At 36.4% G+C, this 21387-nt stretch overlaps 1 protein-coding gene across 1 annotated transcript in view; it reads left to right on the top strand.

Annotated features, from left to right (window-relative positions):
- Naf1 (nuclear assembly factor 1 ribonucleoprotein) overlaps positions 1-19630 on the top strand; it is a 30287-nt gene extending 10657 nt beyond the window's left edge. Inside the window, exons 3-8 of the mRNA XM_013023588.1 lie at positions 5052-5145; positions 6671-6753; positions 10267-10427; positions 12104-12155; positions 14891-14993; positions 18804-19630. Coding sequence (XP_012879042.1) covers positions 5052-5145; positions 6671-6753; positions 10267-10427; positions 12104-12155; positions 14891-14993; positions 18804-19240 — 930 coding nt within the window. The 3' untranslated portion in view covers positions 19241-19630. The remainder of the gene's footprint in view (positions 1-5051; positions 5146-6670; positions 6754-10266; positions 10428-12103; positions 12156-14890; positions 14994-18803) is intronic.
- Positions 19631-21387: the final 1757 nt, after the last annotated feature.

Here is a 21387-nt window from a genome sequence, read left to right as displayed (position 1 = left end):
ACATCTTTCTGCTATCTCCATGCTGTCTCAGTACTGGAGCTACTGAGTACTTTGTGTCAGGTTGAGGATATATGGGCTGAGGATATATGTAGTTCAGCAGTAGACCACTTGCCTGGCTTGCACAAGGCCTTGGGTTTGGTCCCCAGCACTACAAAAAATTTTAAAAAAATTAAAAAAAAAAGAATAAAACAAAAAAAGTGTCAAGTGTGGCTGCACATTGAATTTTAAGATGTATTTAGTTTTGATCAATTAAATTTAAGTGTATATAGTCATGTACAGTTAAGTGTCGTAGTATTCGATCTATAAACAAAAAGGATCTTTCCTATCCACTCATCTTTCCTTGATGGTAGTAGGGTAATCCAAGCTCATACATTAATCTTCTTAACTTGTATTAAATACCCTTCTTTTCTTCTTACTGGGTGATGAAGGTCTTTGTATCCCAGTTCTCCCTCATTATCTTTACATTAAACATTTCAGTTTGTCAGGATGTCTCTTCTAGCTCTTATGTAGTGTCAAAACAGTAATACCCATAAGTATGTATGTTCTGGCCTTTTTCCTCCATTACTGGTATTTGTGTTTTACCTATGCACACCCTTTTTGCAGATGAAAAGCAAAGTGATTTTTTACTTCCTTTAAAGAAGATTGTATAACTGAGGATTTATTCTTATTATCTTATCAGAGACAGCTGCTATGTTATCATGCAGCCAAATGTTAAGCTAATCATTGTAATAATGTTTGCTGCTGCAAGCCACTGGTATCTATGCATCAATCCTAGGCAATAAAGCTCCTTTGGAATTCTTCCTGTTCCTCCATTTTCTCCCCCAGTGCTGGAGTTTGAACATAGCTAGCTAGAGCTGGCACTGGACCACCTGAGCCATACCTTCAGTTCTTCTTGGCCTGTGCTGACCTGGCACCAAAATCCTTCAGATCTCAGTCTTCTGAGTAGCTAGGAATAGAGGCATGAGCCACTGCCTCCTGGCAGAAGCCTGCTTTTTATTTTAATTTTTGAAGCGATTGTATTTAAGGTGTTTTTGGTTCTTTTTTTTCATTCCTGGAGGACTCTATATTGAATTATAGTTCGTTTTCTGCTTTCTCTTACAAAAAATATTCAACTTCTGAGATTTGATTTGCTTGGACTGATAATATGTTAGTTCATTTAATAAATATATAATGAGTACCTGCCATGTGCTAGCCATCTTTCTGGCTGTTATAGAAATAAGCACAGTTGAGTAGACCTTGATTCTTGTTAGACCTGTTGTGTGTTCAGGAGAAACAGAAAGCAAGTAAATAAATCCCAGACAATAGTGTATTGTGTGGAAGGAAAAGTATCAGGGTGATTTAGTAAAGCAGAGATAGAACTGGCAGTGGTGCTGCTCTTTTAGATTTCTTATCAGAAAAGTGGTGACATTGACATCCAAACATCAAGACCTGATCTTAGATAGTGCTCATTCTAATGTGGCAATCCAAAGATTTTTTTTCTTTTGACTTTTTTAGACATCTGTCTCCTTGAAACCTTCTAAAGTTCTGCTTCTTTGAACACACGTCTTGGGTAAAATCTTGCTGATTGATTTTGGAGCATTTTTTGTTTTTCATCCTCCTCTCCTCATGCTATGTAAAAGAAAAAAGTAAGATCTGTTTTCTCTGATTCAGTCTCCCAAATGTCTGCCATTCTCAAAGTAAATATATACTTTGTGGCCTAACTGGACATTGAAAGGCAAATTTGTATCAAGCTCTTCTAATAAGGAATTGTACAAGGTTGATTTCATTTACTTACCACTTGCATATATCCTTTTTTGTATACCTCTTAGTTCTACAGAATATTTGGAATCGAAATTTTGTACTATCACTAGGCAGCATCATGCCTTTGATATTTTTTGGAATCCATAGAGAACTGTATACACGTTGCTACAGGCTTCTAGTATTGCTAGACTGGAACTGGAAGTATGATAGTAGTCACAGGCAGTGGTGTCTGTTTATGTTTTATCCTTAGAATTTGTTCTATAGGAAACCCGAAATCTTTCCCCGTTTGTAGTCCAAACTTTTCATTCTTTTAATTCACAGATGAAACAAGTGGCAGTCAAAATTAAGGGGGCCTGGCAGACTCTTTCTGACATTATAGATGTCAGTTTCTGTCTCACCTCAAATATTCTGGCTTTGTGTATCTTTTTTTCTTTCTCTTACAAGTACTCCTCAGAGGAGAACATCAGGATCTCATCTGACCCTAGTGTTTAAAGTATTCTAATCACACATCACACCCACTGTCATCACAACTGCCCAACTCTTTGAAATACCAACCAATATCATTTGAAAAGAAAGGCTATGTTGTACTAATGTTGTAAAGGAGTGTGGCGTATTTTTGGAAATACTTACATTATGATAAAGAAATTAGTAGAAATTTCAGTATGATGTTTACTTATGTTCAAATGATGCCCCATAAAGAGTCTGTTTATAATAGCAATACAAGTATTACATAACTAGAAATTTATAATAGCTAGTAACATGTAAAATAGCTTAGAAAAGACCTAAGCACTTATGTAAGATCTTATAAAAAAATAATGGTCAGTACTAATAGCACCAAAGGGACAAAAGGATTCTAAAGTTTTTCTACTAAAACATGTGAATACAGTTTTAAAAAAAAATCCCAAAGTGCCTAAATATTGATAGTCAGTAGAGCAACTAGTTCTTCCCAAATACTGAATTTCATTATGAAAGCCACAGTTGCTAAAAGACTTTAGTATTGACACTTAACACAGATCATTGTATTTCAAATCAGTGGGGATGGAAGGGTCTCAAGTTATTCTACAACCTTGCCAGTTATAGAATTACTTTCTAGTAATTTCTATAAGGATGAAGCCAATATCCACTCCTTTTTAATAGGATGAAATTATAAATGGAGCAAATATATCAATATTCAGAAGGAACCAGAAAAGTGAAAAACTCACTAGTGGATTTTAAAATTGAGCTCAGGAATGGCTACGGTTTGTGAAATAATTAAATTCTGTGAAAACAAATGACTAGGGAATGTGCCAGGATGTCTATTTCCTAATACCGAAGTTTAAAACAAGATTCTATTTTATACCTATTTTGTGACAGAGTGGTACAATTATCCTCTAAAATATTAAAGCTCTTCTCTCTGCAATCCCCTAACATTATATTCTCAATCATATTTTAAAGGGTTTTTCCATGTCTGAGATACTACACACAGCACTTTGAATCCTCCAGAAACTTGGAAGAAAGGGCATTTGGTACTTAATATGTCAACGTGGCAAATGGTTGTCCTCTCCCTAAATACACTTAGAAGAATTCTGAGAGATAAAATTATATTTCCCGGCACCATGAAAGCTTTGACCATAAACAGGAATGTTGCTGACTTTTCTCTACATTTATTTGGTAGCAGCCCTTAGAGAATCTCTTAAGTAGTCATTAATGAAATAAAAATAGCATGTCCGCGGGGCCATTGGCTCACCACTGAAGCACTAGCTAGTTGGGAGAGTGAGATCAGGAGAATGTGTGATTCAAGGCCAACACAGGCAAAATGCTCACTAGGCCCATCTCACCCAGGTAATTGGGTGTGGTGGTTGAGTCTATCATCCCAGGAAGCAAAACAGAAGAGGATCAATTGAAGACTCGCTGGCCTAGGGAAAAAGTGAAACTATCTGGAAAGTAATCAGAGAAACAAAAGGTCTAGAGGTGTTGACCGAGCAGTGGAGCACCTGGATAAGGCCCCAGAATCACATACACACTACAAACGTACATGCATACCCTATTTCAAGTATAGCTTGCTTCTGGGAGGCACTAGCATAATAATGCAAGGCTTCATGCTTGCCAGGCCGGTATTTTGCTGCTTGAGCTGTACTTCTAGCTGCCTTGTTAATCTAGTTATTTTTGAGGTAATGCTGTGCATTTTCCCTAAACAGCCTGGATTTACCTGGTCTAGGACCTAGATCCTTCCATCTCTGATCTCCACCTGAGTAAGTTAGAATTTGTGGTTAGAGCAGCCATTGCCTGGCTAGATGTCCTCTACTTTGGCTAAATGATTTTGTTTTTTAAACCTTGTTTAAGTTCCCATAGGGGAAAATGATTAGCTGTTGATCTATGTATAGTACGTTTTGCATTATTTAGGTTTTCTATCTTTTCTAATTGTCCTTCAAAAGCTAATCTTTCTCCCAAATAACTCCTAACAAAGACTTTGACTAGAGCCTGGTCCTTTCAAAATTTCTTCAGAAAAAAATCTTTCTTTTGATAGTTAATATCATCAGTAACAGTTACAAACACCCTGTTATTTACTTAATCTAAAGGCTGATGACAGTTTTAGTCTCATATTTCTTTTCAACTACATATCTACTTAGGCATTTGTTTCCATAGCAACTGAGATGCAGTTTTTAGCTAGGTCAAAACAGAGAAAAAACTGTAGGTGTAAAGGAATTTATTTTTTAACCTGGAAAGAGAAGGTATGAGGTAAGACCTTCCCAACTTTTACAGAAGACTATTTCCAAGAATTTTATATTTGACTGAAAGGTGGGTGACCACATTCATTACTTTTTTCCTTCAAGAGCCCATATATTCACTCTTCTGTGCCCAGCCCCAGGAAAGATTGCTGCTTGTGTGTTCTGCTACTTAATTACTGTTAAATTAATTAACCAAATTACCAAGGCAACACAAAGAGAAATCTCCTTCTGTGGTGGAATTATTGAGTTCTCAGTAGATTTCTCTTTGAATGGAATGAATTCCTTAATAATAGATTTGGGTTTTGGTTGGGCGTGTCTCTTGTTTAGGTATAGTTGGAAAAAAGACAAGGCTAATAACTTGACTCTATTAGAATTTAGGATGCATGTTTTAGAGATAGTAAGTGACTCAGTTGGTGAAATGCTGTAGGTATCCATGCAGCCACTAGAAAAGGCAGCATCAAAGAGGTGTTAAAGAACTTAATATTGTGTCTTCAAAGCTGTGTATAGCACTAAGTGGAAAACATTGTTCATTTTTTAAAGTTAATTGAAGCTGGAGCAAGACTATTACTACTACTACTACTATTATTATTATTATTATTGTAGGAACTACCTTCCGTTGAAGAGCTCACTATAATTCTGCCTGAAGATATTGAAGTAAAGCCTCTTGGGATGGTTTCAAGTATTATTGAGCAATTAGGTATGTAAATAATTTTATTAGCAAAGATTATATCTAAGCATGCACTAATCATTACATCACAGACTTGATAACTAGTAAAGTTTCTTTGAAATATATAACAACACTTTACACATTAAGTTTGGATGGATAAAATTGAATTTTTACGTCCATGAATACATTATTTTTATAAAAACCTGTTTTCACTGACACGCTGTTTTCCCTTCCCCTCCTTTTTCCTGTTTCCCTTTTCTTTCCTATTTTCACTTTTTGTGTAGCTGGGATACAGGCCCATTTTATTATGCCAAACTTTATTAAGATGGAATCTTATAAACCTTTTGCCTGGGCTGGTCTTGAACTGCAATCCTCCTATTTTCTGATACCAAATAGTTAGGATTATAATCATGAGTCATTGTATCTAGTGCATATGATACTTCTTTTTATTCATTAGCTTAACACAACTTCCAAAGGGCTGTTTACCCACTCCCTAAATTATGCATGTGCCTGTATACATATGATACAGGAATTTTCCTTCAGGAATCTGAACTTTAGCTGCTGATAAGACATAATTCTCTCTCATTAGTCCTGGACTCTGAAGACAAATCTTAGGATTCTCATAGAAATTAACAGTATTTCTGCTTTTAGGTCTTCTTTGGGCCAACCTCCCTCTTTCCAGCCCACTCAACATCTGTCATGCCTTTTCCCCAGACTCTCCAGGACCCTCCTCCTCCCTCCTCCTCCCTTTCCTGAGTGTGCAGATAAACCACTTGAAGACTACTGTAACCACAGTTGAGCAAAGTTATACAGACTCGCCCAATCTGTGGCTGTGTAGTTGTAGAGGGCAGGACTACAGGACAGGCAGATGACTGGCAGTCACGAGTCCCAAGGGCTGCCTCTTTCCTCGGCAGATCTTTCCGACTCTTGCAGGACCTAAGTCTTCATTTTAAACCAGAGAAAACATTCATTCACTCATTCAGGGATTGGAGTATGCCTGTTTTTGAGGTAGCCTCCTGTTGTGTCTCCCACCTTTGAGTTTATCTAATAAACATGTAAATTGAAAAAGTCTGTAAAGTGGAGATACTTTGCTCAGCAGTGGAGTATTGATAGCTAGCATGAAGTCTTGAGTTCAAAACCCAGTACCTCCAAGAAGAATATAAGCATTTGATATATCAGTAAATAGTATTCTGTAGGAAAGAATTGTAGAATGAGAAGACAAATTTCTTCTAAAGCAAGAGTTTTGTGACTGGATGATTGTATTATTTTTGCTAATAGTGGTTTGAGATAATGATTGTTGGACTAATGAGTGATTAATAATATATCTTGTTAGATTTTATATTTTAATTCTTCTCTTGGAATTACAGCTTTTTTGTACTTTCCTATTTTATAACTAACTTATCTACAGAGGGGAAGTATTACTGAGATATATTATCTGACCTTAAATTACATTATAAATTACATTGGAATTAAATCCTAAATTCTTTCTAAAATTCTGTATTATCTTCTTATTAAGTCTTGAAATAATCTGATTTTATTTTTGTCTGCTTTTCAGTAATAATTGAATCTATGAGTAATCTGCCTCCAGTTAATGAGGAGACTGTTATTTTTAAAAGTGACCGACAAGCAGCAGGAAAGGTTAGTGAAAAACCCAAGTTATATGGTCTGTTTCCCTTTTGATTGGTTTTCCTGAAATTCACACATGGAGTGTACAATTCTTTCTTAGTATTTGTCAGGTACTTTTCCAGGTATTTTGCCTAACTCCTACCCTCCAGGTACTCAGAGCTCATTGGAGACTTTGCATAGTGTAGTTCTTAACCCTTCTTGATTTGTAAGTCCCTGAGCAGTCAGTGGCTCTGAGTCTGTAGGCTTTGGCTTCCTTAAGGGGAAGAATCTGTTCCAACTGAGAAGAGATTTCAGTGACAGTGAAGTGTCATTGTGAGCACACGCTGGGGTAGATACCAACGTGTGTATTTCCATAACTACCACAGGTGGAATCCTATACCTCTTACTGTGAGAACAGCCCTTGAGTTTCTCTGGAAAACCATACACTATACCAAGCAGTTGGCAGAGGACAGAAAACCTTCTGAGCTGAAGACTATTAGTACAAGTATTCATTTTTTAAATTAAATCCCAAGGAAATATGTACTGACTAGAAAAGAAGTAAGAAACCAGCTGCTTTTTGTTGGAAAAACAGCTTAATGGGGTATACTTTTTTTCCCAAATGAACAGGAGTTGAATTCTTTTTGTTACAGAAAATAGAATTATGTTGTTAGAAAAACAACAGCAACCAAAAACGCCCAAATAATTTAAACCAGATTATTGCTGTAAACTACATTACTGCTTTAACTCGATAACCTGCCTTGACCTCTGCCATTTTCTTGCTGTTTAACTCTAGTACAACTTAGAAAGGGGCCCAGCTTTTCCCAGGTCTTCCCACTTTCCACCATGCATGTATGCGTTTTGGTGTATAGGCCAGTTTACCAAGGTGGCCAGTCAGAATTAGTTGGAGTTGATAATCGATACTTTTTAAAGTAGAATGACTTGTCTAAAGGATAGAGCTATAGTTTTTTTTTCCCTTTAAAATACATAGGGTTGGAGGTGTTTTGCTAAATTTGGGTCTGTACTTTTGATTAATATGTAGAAGTACTGTATTGCATTACAACCTATTTATTCCGTAAGGTTAGTAAGGATAGATGAGATTCAAGGAGAGGAATTTGGGAGGTGGGTAGATGAGCATGTTGGAAGCAGCTCTATCTCTTTTGGTTCTTCTTAGGAAAAAAACAAATTTTTGCCTTGGCAAAAACAAGTAGTTTCTTTGTGTCCTGAAGAAAGTAATAGCAGCAGTGAGGAGGAAGCAATTGTATCTTTCTTTAATCCTCTTGTTACTGGGGCTTGAATCTAAGGCCTGAGGTCAAGAATATAAGTCCTATAAATGCTCTTGCTCTGTTTTTTCACTCATGGCTTGTGCCCTACTGCTTGAGCCATACCTCCACTTCCAGCTTTTTGCTAGTGAACTAGAGAGAGATGCTTGTGGATTTATCTCCCCAAGGCTGGCTCTGAATATCCACTCTCAGAGCTCAACCTCAAGAGTATCTAGGCTTATTGATGTAAACTACTAGCATCACCCAAGAGACATAATTGTTTTATTTGCTGAATATGAAGTAAAGTTATTAGAACTGATTGTTTCCTTAAATAACCTTTTATTTATGATTTTCATGACACTTTCCTTTTTCTTGTAGTTATCTTAGACAATTTTAATTTCAAACCAGTCAACCTTTCACTAATTAAATCTCTATAAACTGACATTTTTTTTTACGTCTCTCAAAGTGTATTTGAATTTTCAGACCTAAGTAAGTATAACTAATAATGATCACTTCTGCTATCATTTGTCTTTGAAGTGGGCCAGATAAAAATATAGCTGATGTTTATGTCCTTTTACTTTAGTCATATGGCATGAGCTTGGGGATAGAAATTACCTCTAACTTTCCGTTTTTCTTGGAGAGGTTTGTAAATTAAGAACTGACACGTACTGAGAAATCGGAAAGCTGAGACAGGAGGGTAATGAGTTCCAGCGCTACACCAGGACTTGAGGGTAGCCTGGATTTTGTAGCAAAACCATGACTGAAATACAAGCAAACAAAAAATAGATTTGATTATAAATCCAAACGCTTGGAAATGATTCCTCCAGATGGTGATGGGGCTGAGGACAGATAGAATTGATCTGTCAAACTTGTGACCAGAATATGCAGAGCATTCTTTTAGTTGATAAAAAACTAAATTGGTTGTACCTTCAGTAGCAAACTATTATACATCCTTTCTTTTCCTCTATTTTTTTTTAGCATGAATAGTCAGTGATATTGGTGTTCCTTTCTAAAATTCACTTACAAGGATCTAAAAGTATCTTATTTTAAGACCTAGAATCTTACCCCAAAAAATAATAATAATAAATCTCAAAGGAATAAAATTGAACTCATCCAGGCTCATTTCCAGTCTCAGATGTGTATTTTTACCTTTGTCCTTTACTCCCAGTAATGATCAGTTCTCCCTGATGAGTGATGACATTTATTTCCCTCCCTGGATAGGGAGGGGGGTCTTTCAGTCTCACTTATGTTACAGGATGTGATGACTTTCTGCAGGTCCTGTTTATGGATGCAGTGCAGCACTCTCTTTCTCAGTTCTCATGGACCCTTCAACTTGAGATATAGTTATACAGTGGTTTAAATAATCACTCACCTAACCAGTTGACAAGGATATTCTGCTTGCTTGTATTTTCTTCACATTTATTAATAGAGATAGAAAAGCACAAAGAAATGGGAAAAGATAATCTAGATGGATATAGAGGTTTCTTCACTCATTTCTAACAGACCAAACATACTTTCAGCCATTCATTAGGCTAGAGACTAAAAGTCTTTTGAGTTTCTTAGAAATAAGTAACTTTGGGCTGGGACCATGGCTTAGTGATAGAGTGCCTGCCTAGCATGCATGAAGCCTTGGGTTCAATTTCTCACTGCTACATAAACAGAAACAGCCAGAAGTGGTGCTATGGCTCAAGTGACCCTTGAGCAAAAGAAGCTCAGGGACAGTGCCCAGGCCGAGTTCAGGCCCCAGGACTGGCAAAAAAAACAGACAAACAAAAGTCACTTAAAGTTCAAATCTACTTCGAAACTAGAACCAATCATGGTTTGATTTTACAGAACTGTTAATGCTGTGGAAACAACAGAATTTACCTAACACCTGTTCAAGGCAGAAGCTTGATTTTATACTTCTATAAGATTTCAAATACAGACAGCAACTTTTCAAAAGTTACCAGTTATAATTCTTTGTACCTCACCATTTAAATAAGCAAAATAAATATATTCACAATTGGTATCAAGTAGGTAACAACGAAAATGATTTGAATTTGGCAAGAAATACACTTGTTAGATTTTTTTCTTAAAAACAATTGGAATGAACTAATAATGTGTTTATAATCAAAACATGAATACATTGAGTAAATAATAATGACAATCACCTATTGCTCTAACATTACTGAAATTACCCTTCTTTAAGAAATTATGGATGTGTGTTGTTTTTTAAAGAAGATATTGCTACTTTTCCAGATGATTATTTTACATCTTCTACAAGGCCTTTATGCTTCTTCTATTTTAGATATTTGAGATATTTGGACCAGTTGCACATCCGTTTTATGTGTTACGGTTTAATTCTTCAGATCACATTGAGAGTAAAGGCATTAAAATAAAGGACATGATGTACTTTGCTCCATCAATGAAAGACTTCACCCAGTATATATTCACAGAGAAACTTAAACAGTAAGTATTAGTTCTTCACTTATTTATTTTTTTCAGAGTAATCCTCATTGTTGGTATTTATTTATTTATTTATTTTAATTATTTTATTGTGAAAATCTATACAGAGGGGTTACAATTACATGGGCAGGATAATGAGTACATTTCTTATCAAGCATTGTAGCCTCCTCCTTTGTTTCCCCTTCCTATCCCTTCCCATCCTCTCCCTGCCCCCCCACCAAAGTTGTAAAGTTCGTTTTTCCACTTAACGACTTGTACATTTCATTGTTGCAATGGATCCACCTGTATTCCTATTTAAACAATTTGTTTTTTCCCTTCCCCTCCACAAATTGTGTTAGTATTTTATAGTTAAATGATGTTTCTCTTCAAAAGGAACTCAAAAGAGTTCTTTTATCTATAAACATCTTTGTAGAAATTATGTCTTAATTTTTTAAAATGTTGGCATGTTATGTGCGTTCAAGTAGAATAGTTTTTCTATAAAAATAAATGAGTGTTTTGGAAGGATATAATGAACCACTGAAAAAACATAGTCATATTAGGAATGGAAGAAAAACTGCAAGAAGCAGGGGATCTTACTGCTTACTCCCCACAGACCCTACACTGAGTTGATACACAAATCCCTTTTAGTTCTAGCATTCCTTTTGTTGGGCACTTAAAAATGTGGACTGTGTATTTTTGTAGATAAGCTTTTGCGAGAAGTAGGAAGGAACTTTTAGTCAGTAAGTTGCCCTGGCACTTTGTGAAATTATTAGTCCTTGCTGCTTAGCATAGAAGGTTTCTATATGAAAGAGATGAAAATTTTGTCTTACTGGTTTAACTCATTTAAGAATCCATATAATTAGCTGAAGCAACATTTTGCTAAATTGCTCTTCAGGTTTTGTGATATCTGTTTTCCTAAATAACTGCTGACAGACAGGATGAGTTTGATGAATTCAGTAGACATAAAGTCATGAAGATGTTAATGCATTTAAAAATAATGCCTGAAAATAATTAATACTTCATTTTTCTTTGAATGTTAAAGGATGCTATTGTGTATATGTCATATAATTATCCTTTAAAAATAAAGTATATGGCTTAAAATATAACCAAAAAGCTTTTATGAAAATGTGTCCAATTTGATTTTAAATAATAAGAGTAAGCTAAGTGCCAGTGGAGTACACCTGTAATCCTAGTTACTCAGGAGGTTGAGATCCAGAACGTTGAGGGCCTGCACAGAAAAGTTTCCTATCTTCAAAATAATCATCAAAAGACAGGACTGGAGGTATGTTGAAATGGTAACAGCACCAGCCTACAAGTCATTTTAATTTTTATATTTTCTGATCTGTAGTTGGTGTTAAACATTTGTTGAATAGAATGTTACATACATGTTTCAGGTATTATGGAAATCAAAATGTCAAAACTCCTATCCTTTCTATATTTCGGATGTAGCTTCTATCACCTTGACCCTCTAATCCTAATACATGTGCTTGTTTTTTTTTTTTTTTTTTTATAAGCTACACATTATTTAAATAAACATCCATTACAGTTTGGGTTTTTATTTGTTTTGTTTTTGGTGGGTGTTTTTTTTTTGCCATTTTTAACTATGTTATGAAGTTAAAGAAAAGCCCATGTCTTCAACTTTATTTAGATTTCTGTATTGTTGGTTTATAAGCATCTAAGTGAGTCTCATCTTTTTCTAGGGATAGGGGATCAGATGCATCCTGGAAGAATGATCAAGAGCCGCCCCCAGAGGTAACAATAATAAACCTGATTGCTCAGTGTTCTACAAAGTAGGATGTGATTTCATCTTATGTTTACTTATTTACTCTTTATTATTAGCTTACAGTAGTTTCAAGGGGAAGATATCATTGTTATATCAACATATCCTAATTAATCTCACCCTCTGTCACTCTCCCATACCTTCATCTAACAGTTAATCAGTTGCATCTACCTTGTAATTTCCTGTTCATATCAACTTCATTGATAGCTGATACAGCAAGAGTCATTATTTTAAAAAGGTTTACTCAGTTTGGTCAGTTGACCTTTAGGACATGAAGATATTTATTACACATGCTGCCCTCTTTTTCGAGGTATAAAATCGTTAGAATTTCTCCATGTTTTTTAAAAATACAGTTATCTTTCCACAAAGACACCTCAGTTTTCTTCATCGTATTCAGCAAGACAATAATTTTATACCCCAAGAAAGGCTGATAATCTAGTTGCTCTAACAAGAGAGAATGAATTTGAGAGTAGTGTGTAAATGAGTTAATGATTTAATAGGAGTTCGGTTAAGCTCTCCATGGAGATAGTTAAGCAGATTGTCTTTGCTGAGTTCTTAGGAAGTGGAATTTAGATATTTTTCAGGTTTTACTTTTAGCATTTTAGACTTATTTAAGCAGTGCCAAAGGTCATGGCACTTAACTAGTGAATGACCCTAGTATAGAATACACACCAAAGTGTGTCTTGTCTAAGTATCGTATACACGTAATTGTCCTTAGGGCTCTGTGCCTCCTCTTAATGTTCTCTCATTAGATTTCCAGCACATTGTTACTGAAATAAGACTTCAAAGTAAAAATTCATAGAGGACTTGAAATTTCCTTTGTGATTTTCAGATTTTATAATGCACCCTGGTGTTTCAAGCCTAAGCATTAAAGCCACTAATTCTGTTAATTGCTTATGGTGTTAGTTTAAGTTAATTGCAAACTGAAATCCCACATGCTATGTGCTGTTTGTTCTTCCTAGGTGTCAATCTGGATCATGAAATATATTGAGACTTGATTATGTAGTTGTTGATGACATTTTCTAGCCCAGAATAATTACTCTCCTGATGTTAATCATAGATTAGGATTTAATTGGAAAAATTTTGTACTGTGAAAAATGCTGGACAAGCTAAAAACCATAAAAAACTTTTACAAATGCATCTTATTCACTTGATAGTGTAATTCTGACAAACCTATGATTTATAGTTGAATAAATGCTAAAGGGATGAAAATTTGGATGACTTTGCAAATAGAAAAGTGTAAATTTCCTTCTGAATTTAGGAAATGTTAGCACAGTTTTCCCCAAGAAATCACTTCAAATAAATTTTTCCTAGTTTAAATCCTTCAGCTCCCTCCTTTGCTCCTGAGATGATTTATTTCTTCAGAATGGCAGTATTCTATATTGCCTTTTCTGCTCTCTGATTTTGCTGTGTAAGAAGCTCTTCCTGCCTCATTGAGCCATTTCCCCTTTGTCAGCACATACCCTAACTGCTCCCTGAAGAGTCCCCTTCCTTTACTGTGTCCCCATAAGATATTTACCTTAGGCAATCCATACCAACAAGTCTTTGTTTCCTTTTTCTCCTTTTATATTTTTATCTTCATTCTCTTTACACACTAAATTATAGTACTTGTTCATTGTATTATTTTGTCTTATTTTCTTTGTCTTTGTTGTTGTCCCAGAACTGGGGCTTGAACTAAGGGCACACCCATCTAATTTTCTCTTTTGACTAATTTCAAAAGATGAAATATTTCCATTTGATTTCAAATACTTTAAGGTCTAACAGATGCAAGAATTAATCAAAATTTCAGAATCTTAACAAATTAACATCACTTAAAAAAACCTCACTGAGGAATATCCGCATAGCAGACACAGGGTCGTGAATTCAACCTCTAATATTATACACACATGAAAAATTAATTATTAAATTATGCTGAGCATATCTGTTGTCTTAGCCCCAGGAGGTTCAGGCAGAAAGACCATGAGTTCTAGGATATCCTGGGCTATAGAATGATGTCCTGTCTCAAAACAAATTCACATAAGGTACTAAGTTGATGTCTTGAATTTTTAATTATATACTATATGCATTATCTGTGTAATTGCACTCAGCCATTAGTCAAAATGGAGTTTTGTGAGCTTTTTGTATTTTGCTCAAGGAGACTTCAAACTGATTGCCAAATCTAAACCCTGAGGAGCTAAACCTAAACCTAAACCCTGAGTCACTGTCCTTGGCCTTCATATTTTTTCATATGAAGCATAACATCTGTTTTCTAGTATTAATAGAAAAATATTCTAATTGTAAGAAACCATGAAAAAAAATCACAGTTTTCTGTTGGATCTGAAGAATATAAAATGTGCTTAGTCTCATTCCTCTTTGAGTTCCTTTGCCAGCTGACATCATGATAAGCCTTAAAGGCTGGGCTGGAGGTTAGACTACCAGTCAGGAGTGCTCATGGCTCAAGATTGCTAAGTGCTGTGATTTTAATTACCTATCTGAAGCTGTCTAGCAATTAAACAGACAAACAGAAAACTTGAGAATGTTACTGATTAATGGCCTGTGTTAATGAAGAGTCAATTAGGCAGTTAATTCAGAGATTAGCTGATAATACTGAGTATTGAAAAGGGAATCTTATTTTCCTGGTCAGCTTGTAAATTGCAGGTTTATTATCACCTCAACTGTTGAGTTGACAAATCCCTGGAATGTAAATCTGAATCCTTTTGTCTGCCAGGCCTTAGATTTCAGTGATGATGAAAAAGAAAAAGAAGCCAAGCATCGGAAGAAATCCCAGACTCAAGGTCGGAAAAAACTTAAATCTGAACTTGCTGAGCCAGGTGAGTGAATGCATTATATAGCCATTCTGCGTCTTCATTTACATCTGTGTCATTCATCAGCGCACAATTGGAGGAGATAGCTAGGGCTGTGTCTCGCAACAACCAGCTGGCGTTGGAGGCGTTGGACAGTACGGGATGGAGGGTGGAGAGGCTCATAAGAATTCATCTATGAACTTAGAAGATGTAACTGTCTTCCCAGGGACCAAAAATTAAGCCTCATTCCAGTCATTTGTGCTATCAGTACTTTTTTTCTGAAGAAACCCATTTGCTTTATTTTTAGAATATGGTACAATATAATTACTTAACACCTAACTCATTGTATTTTTTTTTACCATGCATTCCCATTTACTATGCTTTTCATCTTTTCCCTTTTATACAGTTAACCTTTTTGAGATCCTTATAGATTTACACATAATTGAATGCAGTAGTAGAAGTGTTGTGTGACCTTCACCTCATGTGATTGCCTGATGTCACAGCCAGGGTTATTGACACTGCAGTCTGTTACAGTCAAGACAGCTGTAACATTCCCATCGCCAGAAAGCTCAGCTGCATTACCTTTCTATAGTCAAGGCCAAACTCAAGGCAACTACTTGTCTTTTCTGCACTTCTCTAACACTCTTCGTTATTTCGTAAATGTTATGATGCAATATATTACAATTAGGGAATCACTTTTGGACCTTACGTTTTTAGATATCCATTCAAGTTTATCTATATATATTTATGTATTATATATACTATATATTTTTTCTCTATATATGTATTTGTTTTATTCTTTTTCTTTTTATTAAATATTTTTATGTCGTCTTTCAGTAGTTGTTCAGAGGAGTTTCCATTCAACAAAACAGTTCATGAAAACTGTGCATCTTGGTCAGTGTCAACCCTTCCATCATTTTTCCCCACCCCTTCCAGCCCCACCTTTTCCTTCAATTTTCTTAATTTTATAGCATAATGAATTTATGACCATATTCTCCCCACTTCCTCTCTTCATTCATTTGCCCCTTGAAAGAATATTGTTCCATTGTGAGAATATATCATAGGCTGATTAGCCATTCATCCATGAGAGAGAATATCTGTTGTTTCCAATTTATCCTTATTAGGAATAAAGCTGAAATCAATATTTGTGTGCAAGATTTTGGGAAAAGAAATGAACATTGGTCAAATACTCAAGACCGCAGTTGCTAGGTTGTAGAGAATTACATTGCATGCTCACTTTCTTAAGAAACTCCCTCCTGCTTTTCAGAATGGCTACAGCATTTTACATTCTCGTCAGTAATACACAAGTGACTCAGATTCTCTGTATTCCCACCAGCAGTTGGTGTTGTCATTATTTATTTTATGAGTGTACTTGTATCAAACTGTTGATTTAATTTGCATTTGACTAATGGTTAATGCTATTTTCTTGTGCCCATTGGCAATACATATAAACTCTGATTACTCAAATGTCCATGTACAATTTTTTTTTTCCCTGGCAGGGCAGGGTGAGGGGTGGTGTACTTGAACTCAGGGACTAGGCACTGTCCCTGAGCTTTTATGCTCAAGGGTAGTACTCTACCACTTGACCCACAGCTCCACTCCGGCTTTTTGGTGGTTAATTGGAGATGAGAGTCTTATGGACTTTCCTGCCCAGCCTGGAACCATGATCCTCAGTTCTCAGCCTCCTGGTTTGCAGGCCTGAGCCACAAGTACGCTGTTATGCAACATTTTAACTCATTTTAATAAATACTACAGAGAAGGTTTACTGTCACTTATTAAAAGTTGGCTTAGTTTTGAAAGAAACTGCTAAAGTATCTTCCAGAGTAGCAGTACTATTTTGCTTTCCTACAGCAATGGGTAAGAATTCCTCTGATTTGATGCCATTACCGTTGTGGATGTTTGAATTCTAATAAGGGTGTGGTTGCATCTCAATGCTTTAACTCGAATTTCCCTGATGACGTAAGACAACAGTATTTTCATGAGCAAATTTACCATCTGAATGAAATACCTGTTGAGGTCTTCAGCCATTTTTTAATCAGATTAGAGTTTTGTGTGTGTGCACATATGGGCGCACACAAGTTTTATCAAAGATTTATTTATACTAGTTACTAGTATATAAAATTTAGTAGAGAAGTAGAGTTGTATATTTTTTATAACAGTCTTTTATTAGTAGGTCTTGCAAATATTTTCTCCTAGTCTGTGATGTTTCTTTCATTCTCTTGACAGTGTTTTTCACAGCAGAAAGAATTAATATTAAAGAAATTCAGCTTAGCAATTCTGTTTTCATATATCTTATGTGTATAAACTCAGTTTTCTCCTCTGTCCTATTTTAGAAGTGTTAGAATTTTGCATTTTACATTTGGATCTGTGATACATTTTGAGTTTGTCTAATGATTGAGTTGGAGTTTGAGAACTGATTAGGGTAAGGTTTGTTTCTCAGATTGTGTATAAACTCAGTTTTCTCCTATGTCCTATTTTAGAAGTGTTAGAATTTTGCATTTTACATTTGGATCTGTGATACATTTTGAGTTTGTCTAATGATTGAGTTTGAGTTTGAGTACTGATTAGGGTAAGGTTTGTTTCTAAGGTTTTCGATTTTTTTTAAATTTGTTTTTATGTGCTCTTGTGCAGTTGTCCATCCCAGCCCCATTATTGACAGGCCAGCCTTGCTTCATCCCGTTAGCTCTGCTCTCCTGTCAGGGATCACTTGGTTTTACTTACGTGGCTCTGTTTCTGACTTTCTTCTCTCCCATTGATCTGTTTGTTCTTTCACTGATATCATACTGGTTTGATCATCATAGGTTTATGACAGTAAGTCTTAGAGTTGAATATTGTCAGACTTCAGGCTTTACTCTTTGTATTATTCATTTCCCTTTCTTTTTCACTATCACTATGTAGAGCTCTGAAATTTATATTTATATCTTTTTATCTGATTTTTTAAAGTTGTATTTTATTAGACTGTTCATAATCTTTTGTTGAAGCATCTTTGTGATTGAACTATCTTAATTGATTCAAACATCTGTGGATTGCCTTGATTGATTTTCCTTTTTTATTGGATTTGAAATCTTTTGATTCTCTTGATAATGAATTATTTTGTATGGAAATCTGAGTATTTTGAGTTTATACAATGAAATCTTATATAAGTCTATTTTAACTCAGGATCGCTTGCTTTTCAAATTCTGCTCTGGCAGGGACAGGAAGCGGGCAGGAAAAGGTAGAGGTCCACAGAAGTCCAGGTTTTTCAGGTGGCCCCTCAGTTCTCATGGGTAAAGGATAGCTCTTGACGGTGAAAATGGGGGAGCCTTCTCATTTGCCCTAGGTCTCTGTGGCTGGCTGAGCGAGCATAGGACAACTTCACCACTGATTCTAATGGAGGGCGGGACAGTGCCAAATCAACACTACACTCAGTCTCTTCTGACGGTGTCCCACTACATGAGGCAAGGAAGACCTGCCCTGGTGGAGATGGAAGCTTAGTTTTCCCATTGCAGGAAGGCCTGCATTGGGGGGTGCCTGCTCCCTCTGCCCTCGATGCCCTTGGTGGGAGGGGCGTGGCTCCTCAGAACAGGCTGCCAAGGATAGCAGCGCCCCTCCCTACTTACCTTTGAAACCCCAGAGTCAGATGATGGTTTTTGGTTTGTTTTTTTTGTGCGGCGTGGCTGACTATCCAAATGTTTTCTGTCTCATGAGGTAGGTAGGCTTTCTTTTTCCTGACTTTACAATTTGTTTAAAGTGGACTGCCATTTATTAGTAATTAAAGAAAAGACATTGAATTTCAAGTAATGCTTTTTGACATACTAACTGTAATTTTAATTTGATATATTTGTCTCCTGTTTGAAGGTGAAGATTTCTCCGAGGTACATCAGAATTGGAATGCCTACAGCTCTTCCGAGCATTCAAAGGGCTATCGCAACCGAGAATTCACGAGAGGGTTTCCCAGGGGCCGGTACCCTCGACCCAGCCATGGCAGGCCTCCACCTCAGCAGTTTTATGCCTCAGACCATCTGGTGTCTCCAGAGACTTCAGGATTTCCACCACAGAGACAAGATAATCCTTTCATGCCCCACTATCCCTTCCCGCCTCCAGCCTTCGACATGCATAACTTCTCACTCCCTCCACCTCCACCCCCCTCTGTAAACATGGGCTGGGCCACACCCAGCATGACACCTCACCCCTATCATGTACCATACTCTCTGCCTCCTCCTCCTGCACCTCCACCCCTGCCTCCCCCGCCCGCTCCTGGGGATAGTAATTCTCACTTTAGACCTTATTATTAGATGTGTGCATGCATTTCCAGAGAAATGTGCATTATGCAGATTATGTGTTCAGGATTTTTTTTAAGAAAAAGATTATAAAGCTAGATTTTTGAAAACTATAAAATATTAGATGAGCTGTAAGTTGATATATATTTGTAACCTTTGTCACCTATATTCATATGAAGATTTCATCTCACTCTTAGGGGAAAAATCAATCATGTAATAATTAAAACTGAATCATGCCTTCTGCTACCCTCAACCCCATGGAAATAAATAAAGTAGTGGAGTGGAGTGAGCATTGTCATGGATTAACATATGTTAGACACCGGTAGCCTTTTTTGCTATCATCTGAAAATAAGATGTTGAAGTCCTATTGAGAGTCTTTAAAATAAACTATTTTTTATGAACTCATACTTTGGAAATTTATTTTGATTTTATTGCAATTTAGCAGTAGTTATTTAAATACTTGTTTTTTTAAAAACGTAAGTGAAATATATAGAGGAGAGATATCTTATTTTCCTAGAAGAAGCTCTGAGCTTCTATGAACAGAAGTTAATATTTCTTTGGTTTGCATAAGCAAGTTTTTCCATTTTGTAGTTGTCCACCAGTGAGGTACTGTTCAATAGTCTTCATTACTTAACCCTTCAACGTGTACTTAGGGATCAGGCATAGTGGTACATATCTGTAATCCCAGCACTTTGGAGACTGAGATTGAATCAGGAGGATCGCTAGTTGGAGGCAGGCCTGAGCTGAATAAGAAGAGCCTCCATGTCCCCCAAAACCATATTTAAGGACTTTCACATTTTTTTACATGCCCACACAGAGTAGATATTTGGGAAATACTATTGAAATACTGAAGAATGTAGATTTTTAAATGAGCTGTGACATTTAATAGCACTGAGCATGTGAAGTTACGCGTTTTAGAATTTTGAGGCCTTTAAAGTAGTCTGGATTATCTTGTTATTAAATGAGAAGCCCCAAGTTCCAGAAAGGCTCAACAGTGCTACTTTTGTTTCTCATGTCACTTTCCCCCAAAGTAGTGCTTCCTCCTGAGCATTCCTCAGCACAGCCTGGACCGGTGTCCTGTGGTGCCTGCCTGGGCAGTGCGTGGCCGCATGCTCAGGGCAGAGATTGAGAAGCTCTGCCCTGATAAAGGGTGGCTGGTCAGCTGTAGTTTTCATTTTTATTATTAGGAGTATGGTCTTGGCTTGTCATTAGAAGGGTTAACTTCATGATTTACAGAATTGTCTTTCCGGTAGAATTTCTGGCTGATAGATTGTATCTTAAAGCACTAAAGTCCCCCAAATCCTGTTCTAGCAGAATGGAAAGAACACAAGATGCTAACTAAGTTAAGCAGTTGTGATTATCATGGTTTCCCATGCTGTTATCCAATGACACAACTGCACTGTACCATTTGACCCTTAATTTCAAATAACTTAGTACATTCACCACTTAGGCTCAGTTTACCTTCCTCCCTATTAGGTAATTTGTTGCCATCTACACTATCACTCAATACACTCAGGGCACTAAAGGAAACTTCCACATACTTGTGCCCTTTTCTGCAAATAATTTTTTTTTTCTGTTTTTCATTACAGGGATCTTCCCTGGCTTTCCACATGCCAGGCAAGGGTTCTGCCCTAAAGCTTTTCTTCTCACCCTAAGACTTTATCTAATCTAAATGAATGTGAATGTAAAGATAGGGATTGGATTATGTGTACTTAAGTTCTAGAAAGCCACAGAATCATTTATTATACTATGGCTGAAATTAGAGCTGAGGAATATTTCATTAATACTATTTTCCAGATGAAAATATTTGTTTTGAGCTACTAGCACCAATGATGTTCTCACTTAGTGCCCTGCAAATGAGGTACAAATCTGTATCAAATGGAAAAGCACTTAATTATAAAGATAAGCAATGAAGAGAAATATTGAATATTCTTTATACTAAAAAATGTAGTCATGCTGGGCACCGGTGGCTCACGCCTGTGATCCTAGCTACTCAGGAGGCTGAGATCTGAGGATCGCGGTTCAAAGCCAGCCCGAGCAGGAAAGTCCGTGGAACTCTTACCTCCAATAAACCACCAGAAAACCAGAAGTGGTGCTGTAGCTCAAGTGGTAGAGTACTAGCCTTGAGCTGAAGAGCTGAGGGACAGCACTCAGGCCCAGAG

Source organism: Dipodomys ordii, unplaced genomic scaffold, assembly GCF_000151885.1.
Source record: "Dipodomys ordii isolate 6190 unplaced genomic scaffold, Dord_2.0 Scaffold4, whole genome shotgun sequence".
Lineage (NCBI taxonomy): Eukaryota > Metazoa > Chordata > Mammalia > Rodentia > Heteromyidae > Dipodomys > Dipodomys ordii.
This window is presented reverse-complemented; position numbering and strand designations above follow the sequence as displayed.